At 36.5% G+C, this 25,953-nt stretch overlaps 1 protein-coding gene across 11 annotated transcripts in view; it reads right to left on the bottom strand.

The window, feature by feature from the left end:
- Positions 1–25,953, bottom strand: part of nbeaa (neurobeachin a) — a 113,491-nt gene that overhangs the window by 30,087 nt on the left and 57,451 nt on the right. For all 11 annotated transcript variants that reach the window (XM_052567454.1, XM_052567463.1, XM_052567456.1 and 8 more), the window contains exons 3-14: positions 25,495–25,595; positions 24,970–25,065; positions 23,300–23,421; positions 21,477–21,603; positions 19,037–19,156; positions 18,464–18,610; positions 12,019–12,216; positions 11,562–11,695; positions 9,468–9,576; positions 8,451–8,603; positions 5,144–5,312; positions 1,908–1,987 (exon numbers count right to left, since the gene is read on the bottom strand). In XM_052567454.1, coding sequence (XP_052423414.1) covers positions 1,908–1,987; positions 5,144–5,312; positions 8,451–8,603; positions 9,468–9,576; positions 11,562–11,695; positions 12,019–12,216; positions 18,464–18,610; positions 19,037–19,156; positions 21,477–21,603; positions 23,300–23,421; positions 24,970–25,065; positions 25,495–25,595 — 1,556 coding nt within the window. The remainder of the gene's footprint in view (positions 1–1,907; positions 1,988–5,143; positions 5,313–8,450; positions 8,604–9,467; positions 9,577–11,561; positions 11,696–12,018; positions 12,217–18,463; positions 18,611–19,036; positions 19,157–21,476; positions 21,604–23,299; positions 23,422–24,969; positions 25,066–25,494; positions 25,596–25,953) is intronic.

The following is a 25,953-nucleotide window of genomic DNA, read 5'->3' as shown; positions in this document are numbered from 1 at the left end:
ACACTTTAATTTTTCTAGTTCAAATTTGTACACAGATTTATAATTACTTTCGAAAAAAACACATAAAACACAAATGTAACAGACACAAACAAAACGTCAAACTGCAACAGAATAAATAAAAAAATTTTTAAATGTTAAAAGAAGCAAAAATGTGTATAAAAACACAAACAAACAAATAAACATTACCCCCCCCCATAGGAGTTATGTTATAAATTAAAATAATTAATAATAATAAATAATGACAATAATAAAATTCAAACTTGTTTAATGCATGATGCTTGAATTAAAGGTTCTAAAGGCCCCTGATTAAAGGTCTTGCAATGTTCAGTATTTCTTGCATGCTATGGATATTGGTTGTAAAATGTTTTGTCTTCTGAGGGCATACTTTGATGATTAATTGATATTTAAGTTGGGTATTCCAAGGTTCTGAATGAAAAGGAAAACATCTGATGTTGCGGGTAGCTGCTTTAACATTGAATGAGACTCATTGTTTTGTTTGGTGAAGTGAAGGGCATTTGTGATGGATTGGGGCCACTATCACAAGCGGCTCACAATGCTAATAACTGCACGAAAAGCAAGGAAATGAGGAAAGGGGGCAGAATATAATAGGAATGAAACAAAAAGGCAGCGGCTAAATGAAAAAAAAAATGCTGCTTGGCAACAACATCATGGTTCTCAAAACAGGACAACAGCCTATGCACATAACACACATTGCTTTGTGTCGAGCGATGATCCATAATGCAATTATCTCTGTGTTGGCCCCATCAAGCCGTCTGTATTGTTTTTATACAAAAGCAAATAAATAAATTTCTACATGACTGCCTTTCAAACTGGATCAAATTTCAGGGAAAAATTTGGATGAATTGTGTTATTTTAACAAAGCAAACGTGTCTTCTCGCTGTCACTGCTTGGGAACTAATGCATTTTATTCAGGCTGCCCGTATCATTGCAATGACATGTCAAATAAAATCAATTTTGAAGAACAAAGTGCTGATGCACATAACAAGGCAGAGCAGAGATGACATGGAAGATGTTATCATATGTCTCAAAGACGTTTCATTATAATGTATACTTTTTTATATAGTTTTTTTTTTCTTTCTGATATAGTCTTTGATCAATGGATCAATCACATTTGAAATCAAATTCAAAATGCACAATTAAGAAAAAAAATGTAAATGATAAAAAAAACAATATGCAGAAAAATAAGAATAAATTATAGTTTACACAGCATATTATGCTTACACTCTTTCAATGTACTATAGTTACACAAAATGTTATTTATATGTATATATATATATATATATATATATATATATATATATATATATATATATAGACACACACACACACACGTATATCATTTTATAATAATATGTTTATATATAATATGTCACACTTTACTTTACTTTGCTATCCTTATTTACATAAAGTAAAAAAAAAAAAAAAAAATTTAATTTGATTTTATTGGATGACCAGTCCACTAAAGTGTATTAATGTAAGGGAGGATAGCAAAATAAAGTAAACTGACATATTTTACCCAAAAACCTCGACACTTTGACCTGACCATGTTTTGCTTAAGTGTTTTTCTTTAATTGCTAATGGGACCTTTTTACACCACAGACTGAACAAAATTATGTATTGCTTGGTAACTGGTTGACCTATATTGGTATGATCTAATTGGATACTTAAATTTGACAGATGACAGCTATTCGGCCTTATGCATCACATACATTTCTAGTAAAGTTATCTGACATTATCAAGATTAATTTGTTCTGGCACAGTTTAAAATGTGTTAGTCATATTTTATTACCATTTTCTAAACTACAGTGAATAAACTGTGAAATGTTGAAGGTGTCTGAATAAATTGTAGTTGGACTATATACTATAATGATTTTGTACTGTCTCACCTTGAGAATGAGCTGTTTGAGGAAAAGAAGCATGAACGCCCGCAGGGATATAATCTCCTTCTGAGAGGGCCGTGGACCATCTGTAAGAAAACACAGTGATTTACAACAATTACATGGGTTGCACACATCTAAAATCATAATAAACACCTGCGTATGGCAATTAAATCATATATTTAATATTCAATTTGAGTCCTAATTCTACGTTTAAGATAATGTTGAAATTAGCTGTATTAGTTTAGTATATTTTACAAAACTAACAGCTAAAAATAACAGTGATTTTCACGTAACCCAGCTATTAATGAACAAACAAAAACGTAAAAAAAAAAAAAAAACATGCTCAGGGACGAGGGAAAAGCCGCAAGTCAAAGCTCCAGGTTTCTTGCAATTGGTAAGAACAGAATTCAGTACAGCGACACACAAAGCCCAAGAAAAACAAAAACAGCACTTACGATGCAGCTTAGGGAATACAAACCCCTAAACGACACACCAACCCCATTTCAAACCACACAACCACCCTATTTCTAGCTCTCTCTTACCATCTCTTTTTTTACAATCCCAAACTATCTTTCTTAAATAGACACACATGCATACTCCTCATCTTTTATTGAACCTGAGCACCCAGACGTTACAAAGCTGCCATGAAAAATTCACATCACTTTCTGTATGGTAAGCCAAAGTGTAACAGAAAGCTCAGTGGACGTGTGTGATGTAATGAAGCAGGTCAGCGGCCTCCCCATCTCCAGCCATCAGGTGTGTGACGCCATTGCCCTGCAGTTCAGCAGTCTGTGTGTAATTACACACACAAGCGCTCTGCTGCGTACTGCGTTTGTACTCTACAAACATGTTCAAGGTCTACTTGTATCCATTGTACATCCCTTGACCTTTCCCAGCTGCAATGATTTGGTGCAGTGAGAGAACTGATGCCCGGGTGCAGAGGAAGAGATTTGTTTTGGATCAGTGCATGTGTGTCCCAAAGTGTTCAGCAGCATCCCAAGGGTCAAAACAAGGCCAGTTGAGATGATCAGTCAATGCCTGTTATCATCACAGATCCGATGCATATGCAAGAATACAACAAAATAGTTGTCACGGACTCTGGCAAGACAAAATGTGCTTACAGATATGCAAATGAATGCTTTGTGAAGAAGCAATTAGAAATAGATTAAAGCTGTTTTTGTCTGCCAAAAGCTTGTTAATTTACATATATTTAATCATTTGACTTTTAAAATACAGTTAAGTCTAAATTAACACTATGTTACATGGAAACAAACACACTTGCTCTATGGGTGACAGACCCGTGCAGCATCATGGGAAGGGCAACAGGGTTGCCATGGTGATACAAGCTCTGCATCTAACAGAGATAAGCAGGCAGAAGTCACAGTGTTATCTGAAGTACACAGGGACGGGAAGAACTTATCTAAATAAGCCACTCAGTACATCCACTATAGAATATAATGGACACCATCCAAAAACCGTAGCATATGCACAGTTTTTACCAAACTAAGAATCAAAAAATATATATATATATATTTTAAATGACCTTTGTTCTCATCTTCACTTAAAGTACATCTTTAAACTTTCTAAATGTAATCTTTGGTAATTCTTAAAATTAATATACATTTCTCATACTGTACTTTCTATGGAGGATTAAATTCACTTACAACAATTAAAACTTTTTTTTGTGTGTGTTTTGCTTTTCATTTAATTTACTTTACAAATTAGGCCAAAATTTTAATATCAGTGCATCGTTTTATATATATATATATATATATATATATATATATATATATATATATATATATATATATATATATATATATATATATATATATATATATATATATATATATAAAACAAAGTTACTTTTGTTTGTTTTTAGTAATTTAAAATAGCTCAACTAATAAGGATGCACACAAATGATCAAAAGTGAGAGGAATTGTAACAATTATTCTATTTCAAATGAATTATGTTGCTTTGAACTCTCTGTTCAACAAACCTTTCAACACTAATAATTAAAATAACTAGAAATGTTTCTTAAGCACCAAATCAGCATATTAGAATGAATTCCGAAGGGTAATGTGAAAATGAAGACTTCAGCTTTGCCATGAGAAAAATAAATAACATTTTAAAACATAATCAAATTGAAATTGTAATAATATTTCACAATTTTACTGGTTTACTGTATTTCAGATCAAATAAATGCAGCCTTCCATGTCAAATTTTGAACAGTAGTGTTCCTTTGCTGTTATCATGTGATTAGTGTTTTGTTTTTCATTTGTACACTATATACAAAACAGTATTTATTCAGAATCAGCAAGAACATTTAAATGTATATCAATGCATTTAATATATAATACCATTTTATTTGCTTCTTTCCCATAATCAAATATCGCACCAGCATTTTGCTGCATTAGCTTTTTAAATACATTTAATATTTTAATTTCACATGTAAACTGGGGATAATGAGAAAAGTATATAAGCTTGTCAGATCATTACTGCTCACAGCCGACTCAGTGAAACCCATCACGAGGCTGTTATAGATGTTGGATGCTACAAATCAATCACTTCAGACTTTAAAGCATCACTATACCATCTATCTAACGCAGAGACTCACCTCTGGGAATGACAGGCCAGGATGGAGAAAAAGAGAGATGGCAAACAGATGGAACAGCTGACAGATTTTGCATGTGGCATTTGGTAAAAACAGTGAAAAGGAAGCAGTAACTCATGAAAGAAGAACTACAGCCGGCAAGAGAATGAGAAAAGAAATAAGAGAATGAGAAAATGGGGAAGGGCAAGGAAACTGGGAAACACTGAAGACAGAGACAGAGAAAAAGTCATTTAGAATGAAGATGAGCACCAAGAGAGAACAAAAGTCTGAGGCACAAAAGTGCACAGGATACAAAAATAGACCGAGACAGAGGGGAAAAAAAGAATGGGCAGAGTTTCAAGATTCATTCATGCATAATATTGCTAGCTGTCTTTATGTAGACACACAATCCACCCTAACACAACATGGTTAGAGTGTGTGAAGACTTCTGAACCGCTCAGCTGTTCCCAGAACATGTTTATTTCCTCGGTGGTATTTTGAGATCTCACCATCTAGGGATTTCATTAAGGCAAATTTAACTACCTGATCCTGTATAACAATGGGTAACTATTCAGCACTGTATAACTTGAAGGATAAAAGATTCCTGTGAGGTGGTAAACTCTACAAATAGACATGTTTGAAGACTCACCCAAGCCTTTAGGGGTGATACCGCTACTTTCCAGGGGGTTGCTGGCCCAGTAGTAGTACTTGAGGGTGTGCATGAGCTGCAGGACGGTGCCCACACGACGGATGGTGCTGTAGATGGTGGCGGTGCCAATGAATTCTGCCGACAGGTAAGTGTAGAGGGAAAGCTGAACCTGAGAAATAGAAAACGCACGCAGTAGTTTATATGATTTAAAATGGACTGAAATGAGAGTGACAAAAACAATAGTTCTGGTCCTAGATTCTGATTGGTCAATATAGACTCAAAGCCATGCTTACATACATACAGTTAGTTTACGTCAAGGAATATTCCTTCTTGCAGAAGGATGATTTGTAATTAAATGCTTAATAAAATTATTTGCATAATAAAACATTTGAATGCATATTTGGTCTTTAATACAACAATATCATTTATAAAATAATACATATCGATTTTTAAATAAACATTTTCATACATAAAAACATTCATAAATATTTCTTATTATTATTGACATTGCTGCTGAATATTTCTTTGAAAACCCCAATACATTTTTTGTTCATTATTATTCTAAAAAAAAAAAAAATTTTTGTAACATGGCTTTACTGTCCCTCGATCAAATAAACACATTCTTGGTAAATAAAAAAAATTAGTAAAATATTATCTGATCTCAAACTTCTAAATGTTAGTGTATATTATGGTATTGTTACTCCAGCTGAAGCAACTGATAAACTTTTCACAAGTCAATGAATAAATAGATCTTAAAATAAACAGCACGTCTGAGTTAGATTTTTCCTTTTCACAGTCGTTCCTGTGAAAAAACCCTTCTCCTGAAGCCGTCCCTGTGGGAGCCTCACACACATACTGCACACACATCTGTGTATCACACATTTACACACAGCTATTTCTTACACTGATCAACACGGACATGCTAATTAGGCTCAGGCTTAACGAGGCTGCTGTGGAAACCAAGTTTTATCAGTGTATTTAATCTCATGTTTGACCCAGCCTGCTGATTCAGGACATTTCCCCCCTAACCAAATTACAGCTTCATACGCAAGCAAGTCAAAGATAAAGCAAGAAAATCAGGACCTTATTATGACGAGTTGAATCTGCGAAGCTTTTTCAATTTTCTTATGAAAATTTAAGCAATACCCGAGCAATCTATAGCATGACTTTTTCTTTTTCCATAGCAGTAATAATTCATATATCTGCTTCCTGTACTCAAGCCTTCAGTACATCTCTCTCTTTTTCATTCCCTCTGGATGCTCCTTCGTTCTCTCGATCATAAAGGGCTGTAGTCGCTGCAGGATATTCACTTCTCTGTGTGGATGGGCGAGGGAACAAAAGCGGGTGATCGTTTCTTCCTGCAGTCATGTTTCCTAGGTCATTATCCAATAATTGAGCCCCTCTGCTTTTGCAGAGGAATAAAACCTTTTTTTTTTTTTTTTTTTTTACAAATTTGTCGATGCAAAGCTTTCACACTTGACCGACAAAAATATCTACAAACCCGATGTTAAAAAGTTGGGACACTGCACAAATTGTGAGTAAAAGAGGAGTGGAATAATTTACAAATGTCATAAACTTATATTTTATTCACAATGGAATATAGATAACATATCAAATGTTCTAAGTGAGACATTTTGAAATGTCATGACAAATATTGGCTCATTTTAGATTTCATGAGAGCTACACATTCCAAAAAAGTTGGGACAGGTAGCAATAAGAGGCCAGAAAAGTTAAATGTACATATAAGCAACAGCTGGAGGACCAATTTGCAACTTATTAGGTCAATTGGCAACAAGATTGGGTATAAAAAGAGCAGAAGTCAAGATGGGCAGAGGATCACCAATTCCCCCAATGCTGTGGCAAAAAATAGTGGAGCAATATCAGAAAGGAGTTTCTCAGAGAAAAATTGGAAAGAGTTTGAAGTTATCATCATCTACAGTACATAATATCATCCAAAGATTCAGAGAATCTGGAACAATCTCTGTGTGTAAGGGTCAAGGCCGGATGCCGTGATCTTCGGGCCCTTAGACGGCACTGTATCACATACAGGAATGATACTGTAATGGAAATCACAACATGGGCTCAGGAATACTTCCAGAAAACATTGTCGATGAACACAATGCACCGTGCCATTCGCTGTTGCCAGCTAAAACACTATAGGTCAAAAAAGAAGCCATATCTAAACATGATCCAGAAGCACAGGCGTTTTCTCTGGGCCAAGACTCATTTAAAATGGGCTGTGGCAAAGTGGAAAACTGTTCTGTGGTCAGACGAATCAAAATTTGAAGTTCTTTTTGGAAAACTGGGACGCCATGTCATCCGGACTAAAGAGGACAAGGACAACCCAAGTTGTTATCAGTGCTCTGTTCAGAAGCCTGCATCTCTGATGGTATGGGGTTGCATGAGTGCATGTGGCATGAGCAGGTTACACATCTGGAAAGGCACCATCAATGCTGAAAGGTATATCCAAGTTCTAGAAGAACATATGCTCCCATCCAGACTTCGTCTCTTTCAGGGAAGACCTTGCATTTTCCAACATGACAATGCCAGACCACATACTGCGTCAATTATAACATCATGGCTGCGTAGAAGAAGGATCAGGGTACTGCAGACTGCAGTCCAGATCTTTCACCCATAGAAAACATTTGGTGAATCATAAACAGGAAGATGCGACAAAGAAGACCTAAGACAGTTGAGCAACTAGAAGCCTGTATTAGACAAGAATGGGACAACGTTCCTATTCCTAAACTTGAGCAAATTGTCTCCTCAGTCCCCAGATGTTTGACTGTTATAAAAAGAAGAGGGGATGTCACACAGTGGTAAACATGGCCTTGTACCAACTTTTTTGAGATGTGTTGATGCCATGAAATTTAAAATCAACTTATTTTTGTCCCTTAAAATGATATATTTTCTCAGTTTAAACATTTGATATGACATATGTTGTATTCTGAATAAAATATTGAAATTTGAAACTTCCACATCAATGCATTTTATTCACAATTTGTACAGTGTGCCAACTTTTTTGGAATCGGGTTTGTAGACACATATGTTTTGAGCAATCAAGTATGCAAGTTCTGCATGCCTAATGTAAGCCGACTGCTTGGGTTAGAATTTGGGTTAGAAGACTTACACTCTTACAAAAGGTCCTTTGGTGGTGGTTTCATGGGTGGCAGATGGTATCAAGACTTTTTACACTATTTTCACTATTTGAATGTAATTGCAAAGTTTAAAAAATAACAAAAACGGCTATGGACACATGTGAAATGGGACTCTTTATTTTGACCTTTAGCGTGTGGGACGAGCTCACCTTAGCTGGTGTATGGATCCAGATGGCAGCATTAAACAAAACGTGATCACACAGCTGCTTCAGTAAAGGAGCTCCATGAGTCAACCCATCTAGATACTTGGCAAATGACAGAAACTGCTCCAAAACTGCCCTGGTGATGTGTACCCGAGAAGACTAATGACGAGAGAGAGAGAGACAGGTGTCACACAGTATAGCGTGAAACAGACCGTGTGTTTCAAGCTTTTGACACTTTTTATTAATAGAAACTCTAGATGCAAGCTGTATCCAATCCTGCATCTCCAGAACAAGTGCTGTAGCTCAGTGTGACCAGAGCATGTGTGTTACCCACTAAGCCATGGCTCTGATTTTTTATTAAAAGGATAGTTCACAAAAAGGGAAAATTCTGTCGTTAATTACTCACCCTCATGTTGTTCCCAACCCGTAAGACCTTCGTTCAACTTTGTAACACAAATTAAGATATTTTTGACGAAATTTGAGAGCCCTCTGACCCTCCATAGACAGCAAGGGTCCTACCACGATCAAGGTCCAGAAATGTAGCAAAGACATTGTAAGGGGCCATTCACATAATGCATCTTTTGCTCGCTCAAGTTCGTTATTTCAAATGTGGGCGTGCGGTATGCGCGCTCATAATGGAAGCGACGCGGATCGCGACGCGCTCGTTTTTTCCAGGCGAACCACTGATGTCACCTGGATGTCCTTACTACATTTCTGGGCCTTTAATGTGTCAGTTGCGTCGCTGTCTATATAGGGTCAGAAAGCTCTCGGATTTCATCAAAAATATCTTAATTTGTGTTCTGAAGATAGACAAAGCTCTTAGGGGTTCGGAACAAGGGTAATTTTTGGGTGAATTATTCCTTTCAGATTGAATTGAACTATTTCAATTCAGATGATTAAAATGATAAATAGTCATCGTCTGCAACTTATGCGAATCTGACACTATATATCTATTTTATAATTCAAATTTACAATAAACTGACTTTTATTAATTAGAAAAATAATAATGGACATCTGTCTTACCTTCTCCAGTAAATAGCCAATAACCAGGAAGCCTTTTCCACCCAACATCTGCTCTTGCATGGCTACTGAACTCTTCAACAACTCCACTAGAAAAGCTAAGAGAGTGGCACTGCAAGCAGAAATGAAAAAATACATTTTTTATTTGGATACATTTATTAGAATACAATGCATAAGGGGTTCGACCTGCTAACATGAGCACCAAGGTTCATCACATGCAGGACACTCACCAAAACACCAACATTGAATACACTCTTAAAAACAAAGGTTTCAAAATGAAGGTTTCAGACCAGTTGTTTGAAGAACCATTTTTTCATAGAACATTTTAAAATAAAGAACTAAAGAACTGTTTTCCAAGGTTCCATGGATATTAAAGGTTCTTCTTGGAACCATCCATGCAAACAAAGAACCTTTATTTTTAAGAGTGGCGTATGTTTAAAGACACCTCAGGGGCAACATCGTATCTCAGTGAGCAGTATAAAACGAAAAATTTACACAGATACATAATGATGGTTTCCCTTCCTAAAAACCATATCATCATTCCAGCAAACACGAATGATGTCTAAGTTTCTTAAATGACATAGTTGAGGCAGTGAGAGTGTCTCTTTCACTTTCTAAAGTGCCATAAGCCGACGGATGGGCCGGTGACCTCACCCATCTCCCTACAGACAGTAAACCCCAGCGGGGAACATTACCGCTGATCGATACCCCACAGAACTCTTCTCCGCTTATTATGCCTGCCAGCTCACTTCTGACCTCTAATCTACTCGCCATGCCTGGGAGCTCACTGTAAAGAACCAAGCGATGACCTGAGAAACGAGGGTACGACCATACTAGACTCTCATCCTCTCTTCGAGGGGTCTCTCTCTCTTTCCTAGGGTCTATGTGAACATGAATGGCACGAATCTCTCAAAATCCCACGCTCTCTCCGTCACGCTCTATTTCTATCCGAGAATGACAGATTCCATTTATAATTCATGGCAGACATCCCTGACAGTGACTGACTTGAGTTTTAGTCTACATTATGGAAACAACTTTTTATTATCAAATACAAAACTAGAAGCTATGGACCTAGGGCCTAGGCAGGGCGATGCAGACACTACTTGGACATTTACAATACAGATAATTACTCAATCTCTCATTGGTCGGACAAACAGATGTAGTGTACAGTGTAGCAGTCCCCCAAATTCACACTACTGGTTGAGCCTATGTTGGCATAGCTGTGTAGTTTAGATGCACAAAACAAAAAACAAACTATTTTTTAAAATTGTCTTTTTTAATTTACACTATTATTCAAAAGTCTTTTTATTAGTGCTGTCAAATGATTGATCATGATTAATCGCATCCAAAATAAAAGTCTTTGCTTTCATTATATATATGCATGTGTACTGTGTATATTTATTAAGTATATATAAACACACACACATACAGTATATGTTTTGAAAATATTAACGTTTATATATTCATATTCCTATATTTTATATTATATAAAAAATATAGCACTACTTCTCTTTTGGTCATCAAGGTTGCATTTATTTTATTTATTTAATTAAAAATACAGTATTCAGTAATATTGTGCGATATTATTTCAATTTACTATTTTAATATATTTTTAATATAAGTCCTGTGATGGTAAAGCTGAATTTCCAGAATCATTACTCCAGTCTTTAGTGTCACATGATCCTTCAGAAATCATTCTGATATGCTGATTTGGTGCTTAAAAACATTTCTTATTATTATCAATGTTGAAAACAGTTGTGCTGCTTTTTTGGATACTGTGATGTATTTGTTTTTCAGGATTCTTTGATGAACAGAAAGAACAGCATTCAAAATGAAACCTTTTGTAACATTATAAATAGCTTTACTGTTACTGAATAAAAGCTTTGATTGTTTAAAAAAAAAAAAATACCCCAAACTTTTGAACGGTAGTAGTCTCTGAATGCAAACCTAAGATAGAAAAGACCACTGTAGAAAAAAGGTAGAATATTCTCTTATAAATATAAATGGCATACGCTAAGTTAAAATGGAAGATTTAATGAACTTTTGCAATTGTAGATTTAGCCCTGTGGATCTGCGGCCTGTGTGGTCAATACGCACCAGACGGTCGTCTCCACAGGGCTGTCGTTGGGTTGTCTGTAGTCCAGCTGTGAGAAGAGCGGGAAGAGAACTTGGATTCCTCCAATAGAGTGGATGGCGCTGTGGATGGAGTGAGTGACGATGGCCTTCACATCCTGCATACACAAGCAAAAATCTTGCTTATTAGAAAACTGGGTAGGAACGTTTCATAGAAGGTGATTATATGCATTATATATACAGTATACGTTCTGTTGTTTGATGATGATAAGCTACATGTTGTGCCTTCAGCCTTTAGCCACATATGTGCTTATATTTTCTTTTACGTCCATGATATGTCAACATCATCATGAAGATATTAGTTGTGATTTTTAGATAAGTTGCCTCATTTTAACTAGGAAAATTAAAAAAGGGCAAATTAATTTAATACATGTATGATTAAATAGAATGTGCTTATATGTGTGTGAGAGTAAAAACCGACCTGCAGCATCAGGGCATGTGGCGAGTGCACAAATATGGAGGGGTTTTCCCTGGGCGAGGACTCCAGGCACAGCTGTGCGTCGGTGGCTTTAGCGTTGTAGGTGAAGGCTATGCTGCTGGCCAACTTCCCATCATACAGAACCTGCTTATGGTGCTCCGCCAGGTGGATGTCGCTTTCCGACTTGAACTTAAACGTGCTCTGTGAAGACACAGAAACACATAAATGAGTAACATCCTTCAAATGAGGTTCTCTCACTTTTTGCTTCGCTTTCAGTCTCTCTTGGCATCCCAGAGGACTGATAATGGTAATAATAATAATAATAATAATAATAATAATAATAATAAAGCTTTCATATCTGATGATATCTGAATATTCAACATTGTGTTTAAATTACATTGGAAATCACAGTATAAAAGTATACAGGACTGAATAGTATGCTAAATATATTGGTCTGCACATAATGCATAAAATCTTTAACATCTATATGCCTCATGAGTCTACAGCAGCTCTTCTGAACAGAAAGGAGAGATGCATTAGTGATGAGAGAAGCATAAACACAGTCACACTCACTGAGCAATTCTTCAAAAAACAGTACGATGCAAATAAGCTCTTGCACTGGCACTGTGATTCACTGCAGTTTCCTCAGGCCTGCTGTCAATGTGTCCACTTAGCAACACACTGACTGGCACTGAGCGCAGCATCGAAACTTCTCTATCAGACTCTGCGCACACCAGAGCAAATACACACACAACTAACAGAGCTAGCTCACTAAATAGAAACATACAGCCTTCTATTAAGAACAACATACAACCTTTTATCATGCAGAGTCTAAAAGCTAAAGCACAGCATGCTATGAGCACAATAATAAAAATATACACAAAAATAAAAACAACAATTCTGAAATCTAAAATAAATAATCCAAATAATTTAAATAAATAATAAAATACACTACAATTGCAATAATACCTATACTATACAAGTTAAAGAGTTAACAATATTCATAATATAAAATGCCAGGTTTATTAGACAACTAGATTAGGACAATAGATAAGTACAACTAGATTATTAACAAATAAATAACAGATAATAAATTCAGATTTAATGAATAAATATCTCTATATATAATATATAATATGAAGTACAAAAACTATGTACACAAAAAATAAACAAACAGCATGTAAACATACAGTACTCTTGTGCCTATGGCACTAGCCAGCTGTTTTATGATCATCAAATCCATCAACATGACTCATCTCTTTTTTAACCACTTTTCCCTGAGAACATACCAAAAAGGTATCGTCTAGCTTCTGCAGACATATTGCATCAAATTTGTATGAAAAGTACAGTTCATAAAGACAAAGAGACCATTAATATGATCACGCAGTCAGTCGGCATGAGCACAATATGTAATCTGGCCCATTGTTCCGGGAGATTCACATGGCATTCATCTTTTCCATCACGCAGGGCACAGGAGCACCGGCAAACTCAAGCAGCTGTCTGGGATTCGGGTCACTGCTTCGGCACACCCTATGGCTGACAGCTCATGCTGCAAAGCTAGCACACTTTTTCCTTGCTGTCTCTCTCTCTTTTGCTCCTCGCAATCCCATGAGAGGACAGCTGCACCAGCAGCAGCGACAGAGACTAACAGCACTGGAATTAAGCAGAGCCTTCATACACTCTGATGATCTATGTAACTTACAAACACAAATACACACCAAGTCGCCGGTCCAGACGGCTCTCTTTGCGACAATGCCAAGTGCCCCATACCTCACATGCTAATTACCAAGGCAATGCACAGCCAGAGAGCAGCTTGTTGGCTGTCACATGCTGTCCAGACATCTGGACTTCCTCTGGTATACGGACCACAGCAGCAACACACACTCACATCCAGACTTTCACAGACAAACTGACAGATAAGGCAACAGAAATATGAGCATACACACACCCTGGCCTCAAATTTCCAGATATATTCCAGATTTGTTACATGCACTTAATAATCATATGACTCGGCATGGCATGCTATCATTCTTTTTACACTAGTTTTGTATTATGCAGTATGTATGAATGTATGAACTATGCAGAACCAGTGCATTTTATGTATGCATGAATGCATGCTACAGTTGCAAAAATGTATAATATATATGCAGTAAACAGAGCATACTCTAAATCCCAGAATGCAATGCAATTTCAAAGAAATTTCCTCTTTGCATAATGCATACTGTTTCATATACAAGAGGTTTGACTGAACGTGCAATGAGGTCATGTGACAGTAATATTGCATGGTACTTCCAGTATCCATAAACTTTATTGCTACATGTTATATATACTTTCTTTACCCCCCCAAGAAGTTAATACTTTTATTCAGCAAGGATGCATTAAATTGCTCTAAAGTGACAGTAAAGACATTTATAATCTCCAAATAAGCATATTAAAATGATTTATGAAGGATCATTTGACACTGAAAACTGATATAATGATGTTTTGCCATCACAGGAGTGAATTACATTTTAAAACATCTAAAAAAAGTTAACAGCAGTTATTTTAAACTCTATTAACATTTTATAATAATAATGTTTTAGTAAATGCAAAATATAAATAAATGCAGCCTTGGAAAGTGTAATATATATATTATTTATTTATTTTTGTAACTTTTTTTGTACCCCTTGTAGATGATCTGGGCCTGTGTGGGCTAATTGTGAATCACATGACTTAATTTGCATGTTTTCAACATGGTGACAGCAGGAAGAATGAGTGATGCCGAACAGACATAACGTAACTACTAAATAAAGCAGTGGCCTGTAATAAAAAAATAATAAAAAAAGATGCTAGCATTAAAAATCCACATTAAGTTTTCTATCAATAATGTAAAAACATTCATTGCATACATCAGGTCTGAGGTCTCTTAAAGCATCTTCATGACAGAGCATCACACACACACACACACACAGACAACACACACACAGCCCATGAATAATCCACACTCTCTGCTCTCTTGATTTTTCTTCTATAGTTGGAATGAGCAGCAATCAGGCGCCCAGGAACTTTCAGCTGCATGGGTACAAGGATTAATAATTAAAAATCCCTCAATAATCCAGATGCAGTTAACTCTCTGTGCCAAGAGAGAGAGAGACAGAGAGGGAGAATATGACATGCTTTCATTTTCAATTCTCAGATTTATTGAAGAGACTTTCTGTTTCTGTTATCCCGGTTTAACTTGACACTAAACACTGCTTAATGAACTCAGGTTCATAATCTCTCTTTAACACAAACTGCTGGTCGGGGTCTAATAATCACAATCTGGTTAACACCTTGATTATCATAAAAGGCTGAATGACTGGACAATAAATATTTAAAAAGCATGGAAATATTTTGCCGTTTTATTTGATGATTATATTCAATATAATGAGATGTATTTTAAACATCCATTATTAAATTAATTTTAAATTCAATTAAAATCAAATTCATATTTTAATGCAAGAAGTAAAAACTGTTAAATCTTTATTATTATTATTATTATTATTACTATTATTATTATTATTAATTAAGGCACATTTTCCAGTAAACCAGCACAGGGAAGAATAATTTTGGTCACTTTTATTTATATTCACTTAAATAACAAATGTATTATTATTATTTACCTTAATAAGATTAATTAACCAAAACAAAATATTTCTATTTAAACATTTCAATATATTAAATATGTTACACAGGGACTTTTGTGTGCATAAATGAAGTTTTGAATTAATTCACTGACTGATTGAAATGATTCATGGAAATGAATCAATCTTATACTTTCATTTATATGAACTAATATAACAATAAACAGGTAAATATTTACCTAATATTTTTCATTAATTTAAAAAAGAAAATTAAATCAAATAAAAATTACTATGCAAATATGATTTTTTTTTTTACTAAAATATTTAGATAAATGAAAAGGGGAAAAGAGTTTAAATTATCTCCATTAAATATTGTGAAATTAGTCTACTGACAAGCCCTCAGAAAACATACATTTAATAAAATTAATCAACTTTACCAAATAAAAGCACAATGCAATATATATCGTGTTGCTCAGTTTTATAATCATGGTAAATACTTTACTTTACTGTCATTGTAATAGAGGTCCAATGAAATTCTCAGTGGCACAATCCAGTCTGCAGCATATCATTAAAATCAATAATGAAATGCAATAAAATAACAAATGTATAAATATAAAATAAAGAAATAAAGTCTAATCACAGTATCCATGGACCGCATTAAGAGAAGCTACTGCTCTTGGGATAAAAGCTATTATACTATTTTAAATCCACTGTGAATATGAGATATATCAATCAGTCTTATAAAGCAACAGCCTAAATAAGCAGTGCTTCCCTGATGCAAAAAACGATGACGAGATCAGCACTGAAAGATGTGGTTAATCATCTGTCCATTTAGCAGTAATGTACGACAACATCATCTGACTCAAGTAAACAAGAGCTGCTTCTAATCGTCAGATCATGACCCGGGTAAACAAGCCCTGTCCGCATGCTTCCTGAGAGCTTTGGCTGAAATCAGGGAGTCTCGTGCCCGGCTGGAGAAAAAAATTCAGTGAGAAAAATCAAACTTGACAGCCTGGATTTCCCCTCAACGCTCTTCTCTTAAACAGCTATTAATTGGTCAACTAGAAAGACAGGCAATTAACATCACTCATCTATCCTCTCCTCTTCGTTTCTGTACTGAGAAGGGATTTTTTAAGGGTTCATCTATGTCAAGTGCTGCTTTGGCATAAACACTTCAGCCCATGAAGCAGAAGCAGCTATCAGCTCCCACATGCGTATAGACCCAAGAGACAAGCCTGTCTGAGAGGTGAGAGTCTGCTTAATGAACGAGAAACAGAGAAGAGAGAACATCAGGTGTTATTAACAGACCTGCCAGGGAAATGTAGGTGTAATGAGAAAGTACTTAAGCACAGCCCATGTTTGAGGAAGGGTTCTCTCAGCCTTACACGCACCGTGACCGTTCACTGAACTACTCACAGAAAACTACAAAAAGTGCACAGAAAAGTGCTGCTTTTTTTCAATCAACCTGAAAGCTCAAGTTCATACTCATCATGACAGCCCTTCAAAGAAATAAAAACACGAGTATAACTAGAAATGACCTCACACTTTTGAAATTCTGTCAGTTTCTCCTTGTGGAAAAAACATCAACATTAAAACGCATTGTAATAAATGTATTTTGTGCTAGGTTTACTACAAATACATTTACATATTTATGAGCTTAATTAATATACCCTTATAGTTTTAGTGATATTAAAACACGTTTTAGGCATAATATTAAGAAATGCACAATAAAGAAATACTTCAAATAAAATGTTATTAAAATTTGTTATCAGTAAGCCCTAAGTAATATGTCAGTATACCGTATTTTTCGGACTATAAGTCGCACCTGAGTATAAGTCGCATCAGTCCAAAAATACGTCATGATGAGGAAAAAACATATGTAAGTCGCACTGGACTATAAGTATCTAAATTTATTTAGATCCAAGAGAAAACATTACCGCACCTGACTATAAGTCGCAGGACCAGCCAAACTATGAAAAAAAGTGCGACTTATAGTCCGAAAAATACGGTACTTAGTATAAAATAAATGTATTCTAAATAAATTATGACGCTTTCAATATTGACAAGATAATTTTTATTATTTTTTTTTTATTTGTATTTTTTTTTTCAGCATTTTGCATCATTAGTTTAGCAATATAGACAAATGCCAAACTCTGAATCACCCCTGTATTATTTTAGCATTTTTTAAATACTACTGTATAATAGTATTTATTAATATTTTCAATTAGCTTTATTTTATTTTTACTTATTTTTTTGTAATTTTGTTATATGCTTTTTCAGTTTTTCTATTTAGCTTAAAATTATTTTTATTTATTGTTTTAATTTGAGTCATTTTGGTACTTCACCTTATTTTGTTTCAGTTAATTGCCAAGGCAAAATTATTCAACTAGTATTTATGTTTTATTTGATTTCTGCTTGTTTTCTTCAGTTAACAAAATTTTAATACTGTACTTTTAGCTGTAGTTAACAAAAACAACCCTAAATCAGACTCATTTGAGATGCCACATTCAAGTGGCATGTGAGTGACTGTTGCTGCCCATGTAGATCACTTCAAATCACTTGAGAGGTTGAATTTCAGTACATGCACTACTGCAGAGAATAAGTGTCTGCGTAGACGGCAGACAGTGGGGTTGAGTTTAGGAATTGAGCTTTTATGTTACACCGCCTGTCAGTTTCAGAACTAATCCATCTGAATGTTCTCAGCACAGAGTTTAATTACAGCAATAAGTATTCAGTCAAACACAATACGCCCACTTTATACTGCAACAATCAAGCAGCAAAGGTGGAGGAGTATCCCACAGCTGCAGAACACCCTGCTCTCTCAAAAGTGATCTCGGGGTTTATACCTTATACCCGGGTCCGAGCTGATGAATGGCAAAGATCTGTGCAGGGTTCAGCGCCTCACTGAAGACGTAAATGGCTCCGAGCTGCCCACAGAACACCCGGTTAGCATCCGCAGTCTCTGAAGAGCCCAGGAAACATTTATCATAACTCTGTAGGAAGACAGAGAGGAAGAGGAGATAATCAAGATAAAGGAATAAAAAAAAGAGGAGTGTTTTATCAGCTCAACAGATTGAGCGTTTTCAGAAAAGGCCTCCTGGAGCTGTTTACTTGCTATCTTCTGGTCATCTTGTTCTGAATTACTTCAGCTAGTCTATACACAATATACTATAAAGATTTCCCTTAGGGAGAAAGGTGTATGGCTAATCTATATCCCTTTGATCCACAGAGACAAGCGCTTATCTAATCACATGTCATTTGGACCCTACAGGTGCAATATTTTCCAAAGCTGAAGAAAAAGAAGTTGATTTTGGCAACACTTAGACGTTTATGTGCTTCTTGAGGCTGTGTATGAAAAACAATGAGAATGTGAAGAGCTCTGGAAATGTGGGGAAGCTGCTAGCAGCACAAACACTTACATCATTGGTGTTGACGTGCCATGCCATGTCGCCGTAGGAAACTAGCTGGCCATTGACATAGCAACGGATCTCACTATTCCTCCAACGGTTGTAGATGTGGACAATGCTGATCATGTACCACTGCAGAAGAGGACAGGAGAAGTAGAAGTATTCAATATTCACACAGCTCACTCAGCCAAGCATATGCAAACGGTAGAGTAGTAAACACAGTGTTCTTTATGGAAACCCAGTTTTCACCACAGAATAAAAATAATAATAATAATAAAAAATAAAAAAAACATTTATTTCAGAACTTTATTTCTTATGACTCTGAATTTATCTCGCAGATCTGACTTTATTTCTTGTAATTATAAGTCTCTATCTCACCATCTCAAACATTTTCTTCAAAACTGCAAATTAATAGCACACAATTCTGACTTTATTTCTCATAATTACAAGTTTATATCTTGAAAATTTGAGTCAACATCTCGCAATTCAGATTTTTTTCTCAGAATTGCAAATTTACAGCCCAGATTTCTGACTTTATTTGTCACAATTATGATTCAATATCTCACAGTTTTGAATCATCATATTTTTTTCCTCAGAATTGCAAGTTAATATCTTGCGTTTTGACTTTTTCTCAGAACTGCAAAATTATAGCACACAATTCTCATGTTATTATATCTCATAATTACAAGTTTTTTAATAAACATCTCGTAATTTAGACATTTTTTCCTCCACATTTCATGGCTGATAGGATCGATGTATATCATGAAATGTTCCTGATCCACAAAATGATGCAGGCCACTAGGTTTGGATTGGTTATCATGAGCACAGGGAGACAGCATAAATTACCACAAAATGAAATTATTTGCAAAAACATGCAAATTAAACACAAAGCACTTTAACAAAAGAAAAATCCTCAGTAATGCCTTGTTCCATTGGCGTACGCTACATTACTTTTAACGCAATGGGATGAGGGAATTTATTTTCTGTGGTTACTGATCGCATGCTTCACATAAGAGCTTAATTTATACTGAACCAATCTTTCAAGCTTTGGACCAAGAAAATTCTGCGGAAATGACCCGGCCCCAGAATTAAAATGGAAACAATTTTTAGATCAAGCTCATAAAACATCATCTCATTACATGCTTCTAAACCGAGAGCTAAATTTACTGAAACAGACTCATTCTGTTTGATGGCAGCAATGCTAAAAGCTGTTTTGGCATATGAATTAAAGATCAGAGCCCTGACGTTTGAAAGCACTCCAGTGAGGAACACGTCAACATGGATCATGCAGAAGTGTCCGTAATGTACCCGTAATTTAAACAAAAAACCGAGCTCTTGTAGGGTGGAGTCTATAAGGAAGAGCTCTGGAAATTAGTGTGGCCCATTAGAAATGGGGAGATTTAGTGCAAACTTCCTCAAAAGACCTAATTTCCCAGTTATCCTCTCCACCTTCCTAGCATCTTATGAAAACGTAAGGCGATATTAGCTGGGGTGACAGCGGGGGGGAAAGGATAAGCGAAAATCTGCTCGACCAAAAATCCATCCCATAACTGAGATTTCACAGCTTTTAATGCCAGTTAAGATTTTACATAAATTCAAAAAAAGGGTCATCTTCGTCTAGACGGGGCTTTGGATTTCCCCAAAACACAGCCCTAGAGTAGTCTAACATTTCTAACTTTTTTTCTGAGCTGCTGGTCTCCATTGACCAATAACAATTACACCATTTGAGTTCTGGATAGATCTTTTAGCTCAGTTCAATTCAATTACTTTTCTTTTTGTTCACATCCCCAATCCTCCCTGATCCCCTGTTTTGCTCTATTCTTTCCCTCTTTAATATCTAGGGAAGTTTAATATAAATCAAAGAGGTACAAACAAAGTGGTTGATTAAAACCCAGCCCTTTTGTCCCACCACACACAGTTCAATAGCCCAACAATTAGGTCAGCAGACTAATTAGGTGAGTTGTGAAGTTCATTGTTAGGCCGACTACACAGTTTCTCACTCTAGCGTGTGTGTGTTTGGGCGAAGGGGTATAGCTTGCATTTCTAATTGGTGCACAACCCTCCCTTGTCATCCTCTTCTTTGAGCAGAAAGGATGAGGTATCATATTCAAAAATCCCTTGCCAAACTTATTTTCATTTGTGGTATAACAACGCGAGCGACTGAGCCGAATCCGTCCCACTTGGACAATAAGACGAGCCAAATTATCAAAAACCAGATGTTGCTGTATCAGCCCACTCTGAGTGAGAAAATAAAAAAAGAAAGTGCACTGTCCTGGTCAGAGCCTGAGCACTTAAAAGGAATAAACCACCTAAAACCACTTAAGGTTCAATAAAATGAACCTTAAACCGCATTACACAAAATAATATTCTTTTTAGCAATGTCATATGGCCCCTTTAACACTGTTCCACCCTCCAATGTACTACTTGTGTGTGTGGACAGGTCAAAACTCACCTTCCTCGGCTGGAAGTCGTATTTCACACAGTGTTGAAAGCCTTTCCCCTTTGACTTCAGTGATGTCACGATTAAACAGTTCCCCACAAAGTGTGCTGAGTAGCCAATTCCTTTGCTGGTTCGGAAACTAGGGGACAAACCAAAGAGAAAGAACTGACTTCATGAAAAAAAAAAAAACCCCAGGAAAGGAGGAAAGAAAGGAGGCAAATAAATGGCAAAATAAGGAAGAAATTTTTTATATGAAAAGCTATTTCCCAATTTTTAATGGAAGTTTGCCCACTCCACAGGTTTTTTTTCCCAATATGAATCAACAAAAACCACCCCATTTTTTATTTACCATCTTCTTTCATCTTCTATTTGCCCAACTCTATTGATCAACTCAAAAATGTTGTTATTCTGGCCATGCTACAGAACAATCTGATTTCAACATGTATTCCGCAACAACAAAAAATGAACTGAACTCTTATTGTCAGATGTGAGAACTCAGTCAAAATATGGAGGGAGAATGTCAGGCTTTTTTCTTGGCGGGAAAACAAACATGGCTGACTGAGTCATTGGCAGCAGAGCTTGCTGGGAGCTCCGGCTGCTGTCGATAAGGTGACTGGCTATCAGTCGGGCCTCAAAACGGAGCTGTTTCTCTCGCTCTGTGCCTACACGGCTACATAATTCTATGCTGAGCTCACCATGGTAACACAGAAACAGGAAACAGGATTACATGCTGATTTAAGCGAGGTCAGTGGCCCTCAGACTTCTGAAGTGGTAATCTGTACATTCAGTGTCTCCGCCCTCAATAGTGTGCAAAAGCTTCTACCCCAACATGGAGGATATACCTTATTAGCGGTTACAAATATTCAAAAAGGCCTCCTGGTGATACAAGTGATGTTGAAGATACAATACGTGTGTGCAAATTCATTTCTTTTGAAGAATCCGTTTTATTCATGTGAATCATATTACATGCAATTATTTAGGGAATCCTTAAAGCCAATCGATTCAGTGTATTCTAGTCACACATTTACAGTACAGTATGTCTCTTTCCTGGGAATCAAACTCGTGACCTTGGCACAGTTAGCGGCATGTTGAGGTACAGGAAATCTGCATGTAAAATTAAATTACATCTATGTATACTAACAACTCATTTTGCTGGACTTGTATGCAACCTTCAACACAGTAAACCAACAGAACATCCTATCTGTTCTCTTGACAGCGAGCATAATGGGAACTGCACTCCACAAGTACTGTGGGTCCTTCGGGGTATCTTGAAAGGGATTATGAGTGTTTTTGGGCAAGAAACCCAGACCAAAGAATGAAATGCTACAGAAGTGTAGAATATGGCATTAAAGTGCAGCACCGACATTCAATTAAAGGTCAAAACTAACAAGGATCCTCAAGGCTACTCTGCAAGGCATCTCCAGTTTACGACGCTGGTTTATTTTCAACAACAACTGAAGGTTCTTTAGAGAATCTCCTATGACATTTAGGAATTTTGTGAGTTTGCCCTCTGGTGCGGCTGGCTTTCCTTGGTAACTGGAAAATAGGGCAGGGCTCATCACTCCTAAATTAGCAGTCTCTTCTTGTGGGCCAGCCCTGTAGAGACACTTACCACTTCAAACAGAAATGGTAATATAATATTTCATATGCACAGATCTCCAGTGTTTTCATCCCACTCTGAGAAGCTTGAGGCTCAAAGGTGTTGGTCTAGGTCGCTTGGTGTAGAGCTTCAGCTCTGAAATCAGTCCTGGCATTTACATTTTAATGACTGTCGACTGGTCAGCATCGTACCATTGCCTCTGCTCATCCTAATGTGCCACACACATTATACTCACCAGTATAAGTACGGTTTATCCTTGTCTACGTTGATATTATTGAGTGGGTCCATTCGGAACCATGTGTTGAGAGTGAATCCATTTTGGTAAGGCCACTTAGCAATGGGTGGCAAAGCAATGGCCTGCCGGGGGGCAAAACACAAGGAAATTAGAACATTTGCACAATCATAGGAACTATGAAAATAACATTTGCAGAATAAGCTGATATATAATCAGCTGACCACTTTGTACAAATGGACCTTGGTACAGTGGTTAATACCCTGGGTAAAATATAATTTGTGCTCTAATAACAGCATTTGTGGCATAGTGTTGATTACCACAGACGATACTGTCAGATAATTTGAGATAATGATTCTCTCAGTTTGCACACAATAAAAACATTTATGCCCTTGCAGTTAAAGGCTACAGGAAGAAATGTGGGCAGAAATGTGAAGCCTGTATTTGTAATATGAATTATTATATATCTATTCTATAAATAAATATATAATTTAGATACCCCTCTTTTTTATAAGCCTGCTAAGGATCTTTTAATGTATTTAGAAAAAGCAAGACTGCACTGATCAATTGTTTTCTATTTTAATATGTTTTAAAATGTAATTTATTCAATATTACAGCAAAGCTGAATTTTCAGCATCGTTACTCTGTCTTTACTATCACATGATTCTTCAGAAAACACTCTTACTGTAACCCTGGACCACAAAACCAGTCTTAAGTGTAAAAATTTTCAGAAACTGAGATTTATACATCATCTGAAAGCTGAATAAATAAGAATTCCATTGATTGATTGTTTGTTGGGATGGAACACTATTTGGCCAAGATACAACTATTTGAAAATCTGGAATCTGAGGGTGCAAAAAAAAAATCAAAATAATGAGAAAATCGCCTTTAAAGTTGTCCAAATTAACGCATATTTCTAATAAAAAATTAAGTTTTTATATATTTACGGTAGGAAATTTACAAAATACCTTAATGGAACATGATCTTTACTTAATATCCTAATGATTTTTGTTTTTTTTGGCCATTGCTAAAAATATACACTAGCGACTTAAGTAATAAAAATGTTCTGTTATGAATAGAAAGTCCGAAAGAACAGCATTTATTTGAAATAAAACTCTTGTAACATTACAAACATCTTTAATGTCACTTTCAATCAATTGAATGCAGCCTTTGCTGAATAAAAGCACTAATTTCCTTAATTTCGGGGAAGTCATGGCCTAATGGTCAGAGGGTTGGACTCCCAATCGAAGGGTTTTAGGTTCTAGTCTCGGGCCGGACGGAATTGTGGGTGGGGGGAGTGCATGTACAGTTCTCTCTCCACCTTCAATACCACGACTTAGGTGCCCTTGAGCAAGGCATCGAACCCCCAACTGCTCCCCGGGCGCCGCAGCATAAATGGCTGCCCACTGCTCCGGGTGTGTGCTCACAGTGTGTGTGTGTGTGTGTTCACTGCTCTGTGTGTGTGCATTTCGGATGGGTTAAATGCAGAGCACAAATTCTGAGTATGGGTCACCATACTTGGCTGAATGTCACTTCACTTAAATTCATGCATATAAAAAATGCATATTAACCTTTTTTTAAATACTCTCTTTTTAAATTGGTGCACTATAAATCTGACACGACTCTCATGCTCATACCTATGTCTTATTGTAAAAAGTGTAGGAGATTCTCACCGCCGCACTGCGTCCTGGAAAGTTGAAGAAGGTGTCAGGGCCGTGCCGCTGAGGCATCTGATTCAGCACAGACAGGAGCTTAATGGCGTGTCTTGGCTATAGGCGCAGGACACACAGAGAAAGAGAACAATTAATAGAGGACATTGTAATTAGTGAGAGAGAGAGAGAAAGAGAGAGGGATGAAAGGAACCGTATTATAATGAGAGAAGTCACTGAAAACAGAGAAAAAGATACATGCGTTCATGAGAGTCAAAAATAGATGATTTAATAGTTACCATTATCAACGACCCAACAAAGCAACCACTACTTGAGCCAATCAATAACCTATCCATCAGGCAAACCACAAACAGAGGCGTCCATGTGGAGGACTGGTGGACAGGAGATCATTGGCTGGGCTTGTTGGAGGTCTAGCTAATTGTCTGCACATTTTTATCAGCTTCCAAAACATATTTTAGCGTTAAAATTAGTTCCTTGTTTTTAACAGCCACGGCATCCAGTTGGTGGAAAAGGGGCAAGAGCACTCACCCACATGCCTCCGTCGCCCCTCAGCATGCTGAACAACAGCTTCAGTTCCTTGACTGTGATACTATAGCTGGCCAGGACCCCCAGCATGTCCACTAAGAGATCTGAGGAAGACAGAAAGAAGTTAACAAAATGACTCAGCATTATCGGTGCACAAAACTGCCGACTCATGAGGATGATGTCACTTGGGGCAAGAAGCCAATCGTTATCTTTCTGCTGGAACATTATCTACCGCATGTTCTCCTGAGGCTCCTTAAGTCATCAGATCGCATGGAAAACGCAAGTCTATTCATTTATATATTGGCCGTAATGGCTCGGTGTCAAAGTGTCTACTGATGTAATTTGCGAAACATCTGCGTTATGAATTTAGTAGCTCTTCAAAGCGCTGCGCGAGACATGAAATAATCTAATTTCGAGAAAAATAACAACCCTCAGTAGTGATGTTTGTCGTGGCGTAATATC

The sequence above is a fragment of the Carassius gibelio genome, chromosome B10, assembly GCF_023724105.1.
Source record: "Carassius gibelio isolate Cgi1373 ecotype wild population from Czech Republic chromosome B10, carGib1.2-hapl.c, whole genome shotgun sequence".
NCBI lineage: Eukaryota > Metazoa > Chordata > Actinopteri > Cypriniformes > Cyprinidae > Carassius > Carassius gibelio.
The sequence above is the reverse complement of the archived record's forward strand: the minus strand, read 5'-3'. Positions and strand labels throughout refer to the sequence as shown.